Consider the following 3,042-nt stretch of genomic DNA (forward strand, 5'->3'; position numbering starts at 1 on the left):
AACATGGGATGGAACAACCATTCATTTTCATTCCTGCAATTTTATTCCTCTATGTTTCTTTCTTATCCGTTCCTCTGGTTTCCAGAATGGTCGCCGGTCGTTTTTCACATTAATACAACATCCTTTTTTGTGGAACTTAAGAATCCCCTATATATCATATCCCATAGATGTTGTATGTAGCCCGTTATTATATATAACTTCATGTAAAAATTAAAGTAGTCTTACCGCAAAAGTTCAAAAACAAATCAAAAACTGGATGAAACTGGTTATTTACAGTAAACCATGCAACACGACCTTCTTAGCATTAAGCAAACGATGAGTAAAAAGTTATGGATCAAAACAAAACGTATCAATAACAAAGTCTTTAACTACAAAAATCTAAATAGCTGAAACAAAAGACGATCCATCCGAGCTTGCAGTAATTCTATAATGGCTGGAATTACCCAAAGTTTGACCTTTGTAATGCATCAATTGATTAAATATTGAAAACCATATAGAAATTGCTGAAACAGTCGGCCACATACATGAAAACATTATCATATATACAATGGTGGAGCTCTTGAAAGCCAAATATAAATGGCTGTAACCATTTATTATAATGGACTGAAGCATTGTTAGTTTTCGATGGTGTTGGTATGACAAAATAATAACCGATCGAGGATTTGGTATGGGTTATAAATTGTCGGTTATTACTAGTCAACATAGAATTAAATACATGGTGAATTTGAGAACCGATTTGGTATGGTTTAATAAATTGTCGGTTAACAATCAACATATAATACTCCCCGAGACATGCCGGGACTAAATTATTAAAACCAATGGCATTAGTTATAAATTTTCTAGTAATAAAAGAGTATTCAAATAACTTGGCTGAAAAGGATCGTAAGCTTGACACCGAAGCAAAATGACAGTGATGTAAATAAATTACGAAACAAATGTTACTCTTCCCAAATGTTTCTCGATTAATAAAAGTAAAGGATCATTAAACTGAACCGAAAAAACAGAATGCCAAGTAGATTTTAATTAGACCAATATCTTTAACTGTTTTATAAAACAAGTGGTCAGTTTCTTTTAGGCTTAGAGATTAACAGCTCAGGGCAGAGAATACTAAGCCAGAAGAGAACGCGGACCCACGACGGCTCTGCCAGAAAGGTCTTCCCCCTGCAGATTCCATTGACAACTGCCTTGGCACATTCCGTTGCTGACTCGATAGCAACAACTTGCGACCAGTCTTGTTTCTGCAATAAGACCTTTCATAAAGATCGGACAAACACAAATGAAATATGATGATAGTATTATACCTCAGCCAAAAGATCCGGATTGGTATTTTCGTTTTCAACTAGACCTGGAAACACGATTGTCACACCAATTTCCGGACCAAGCTCGATTCTAAGAGTCTCGTAGAAGTTTATCATAGCTGCTTTGCTTGCCTGAATCAAATGTTACATTGTATCACATTTAATATAGAGGAAATATACAATGAACAAAAAAAGAACAGAAAAAAACAAGTGAGGAAGAAGTTACAGCATAGATACTCATTCTTGGCACTCCAGACCATCCAGCAGGCGACGCGACCGCCACTATCTTTCCTTTGGTTTTCTTTAAATGTGGTATAGCGAAATGTGTCGTGTAAACTGGTCCCCAAAAGTTAGTATTCTGCAAATTGTTATTGACAGCAATGCTATGTAAACGTTCACTGAGATTTTTTATGGATTATATAATAAATACACATTTGATTTTCCGTAATTTTAACTCGTAAAATGTAGATTAAATCAGTTGTAGAAAATAATTTCAAGGAACTATAAACTAAAAGTTATAATGTATGTATAAACCTATCAATTACGTTTCTAAACTATAATCACTCTAAATTACTATCTATTATTGATTATTGATTTGATTGGTTCATTGTTTCTTAGTTTACCATAATGGGAAGAACATCAGAGATTTGTAAATAGTCTTCGAAAAACTTGGCCTCCGCAATTCCCGCATTGTTCACCAGGTGATCCACTGCAACCATCACCACAATGGTGACAAGATTTATTTTGTTTGATCTTAAAAAGAAAAAAATATTTGTTGTCCAAACCCAAAAACAACTCACGTCTTCCAAAACGAGAGATGGTTTCTTCGATAAAACGTTTACAGTCTTCAATGACTGAGACATCACCACGTACTACGGCAACGTCGGGTGATCCAAGCCTCCGACACCGATTAGCCACAAGTCGGAGACGATCCTCTCTCCGAGCTACTAACGTCAAGTATGCTCCTCTACGTGCGTACTCATATGCAAGGTGCTTCACAATTATAAAATTATAAAATTTATAAATGTTTATTTTCTTTAACCATTGGCCAAAGCTTTTGATCATTGACTTTGAAAACACGGGTAAGAACTCACTGACCTCACCAATTCCTGAGGAAGATCCGGTGATGATGACGACTTTTCCACTGACTTTGTCGGACTCTTTGCTATTCCTTATGAAGCCAAAGAGACTGAATAATATTGAAATTGGCATGAACACTACAAGAAGCGAAAACGTGACAATAGGAAGAAAGATGTTAAGGATCTTGTTGATCAAAGCCATATCCTTGCTTGACCTTGTGTATCTTCTCGTTCAAGAGAGAGCAGTTATACTTTTATACACTTCTCGAGTATGCTTCTGTTTAGATGTCACTCTCTTGGAATCATTATTAAATATTTAAGGGCGGAAAACGAAAAAGAATCTCCAAATCGTAGTTTGGCATCTTCTACGTAGCTCAACATTTGTCCTCACTCTAACATATTGTAGTAACCGATAAAAACTCAACTCGGTTTTATGCAAAATTCCGGTTTACAATTCCAACTCCATTTTTTTTTGGTACAAACAAGGTGTGAGCCCAAAGAAGAATAAGTAATACAGAACAAACAGGTTAAGGTTTCGTTTGACAGTTCTAGAAGGTTTCCGAAGCTTTCAAAGTTGCTGTTAATTACAGAGATGCCAGTGACGAAAGGAAAACTTCTAAACCAAGAAACAAAAAAACTAATAACAGGAAAAATCCCAGAATCAA

General features: G+C 35.6%; 1 protein-coding gene across 1 annotated transcript; it reads right to left on the bottom strand.

The window, feature by feature from the left end:
- Window positions 1-950: 950 nt before the first annotated feature.
- Window positions 951-2,580, bottom strand: LOC106317207 (11-beta-hydroxysteroid dehydrogenase-like 4A). Its single transcript, XM_013755055.1, has 6 exons — window positions 2,397-2,580; window positions 2,099-2,291; window positions 1,922-2,007; window positions 1,525-1,656; window positions 1,302-1,430; window positions 951-1,238 (listed from the first exon to the last, which is right to left on the bottom strand). The coding sequence occupies exons 1-6, from the start codon at window positions 2,577-2,579 to the stop codon at window positions 1,062-1,064; spliced, it is 900 nt and encodes a 299-aa protein (XP_013610509.1). The 5' UTR covers window position 2,580; the 3' UTR covers window positions 951-1,061.
- Between the last annotated feature and the right edge of the window lie 462 nt (window positions 2,581-3,042).

This window comes from Brassica oleracea, chromosome C9 (genome assembly GCF_000695525.1).
Source record: "Brassica oleracea var. oleracea cultivar TO1000 chromosome C9, BOL, whole genome shotgun sequence".
Lineage (NCBI taxonomy): Eukaryota > Viridiplantae > Streptophyta > Magnoliopsida > Brassicales > Brassicaceae > Brassica > Brassica oleracea.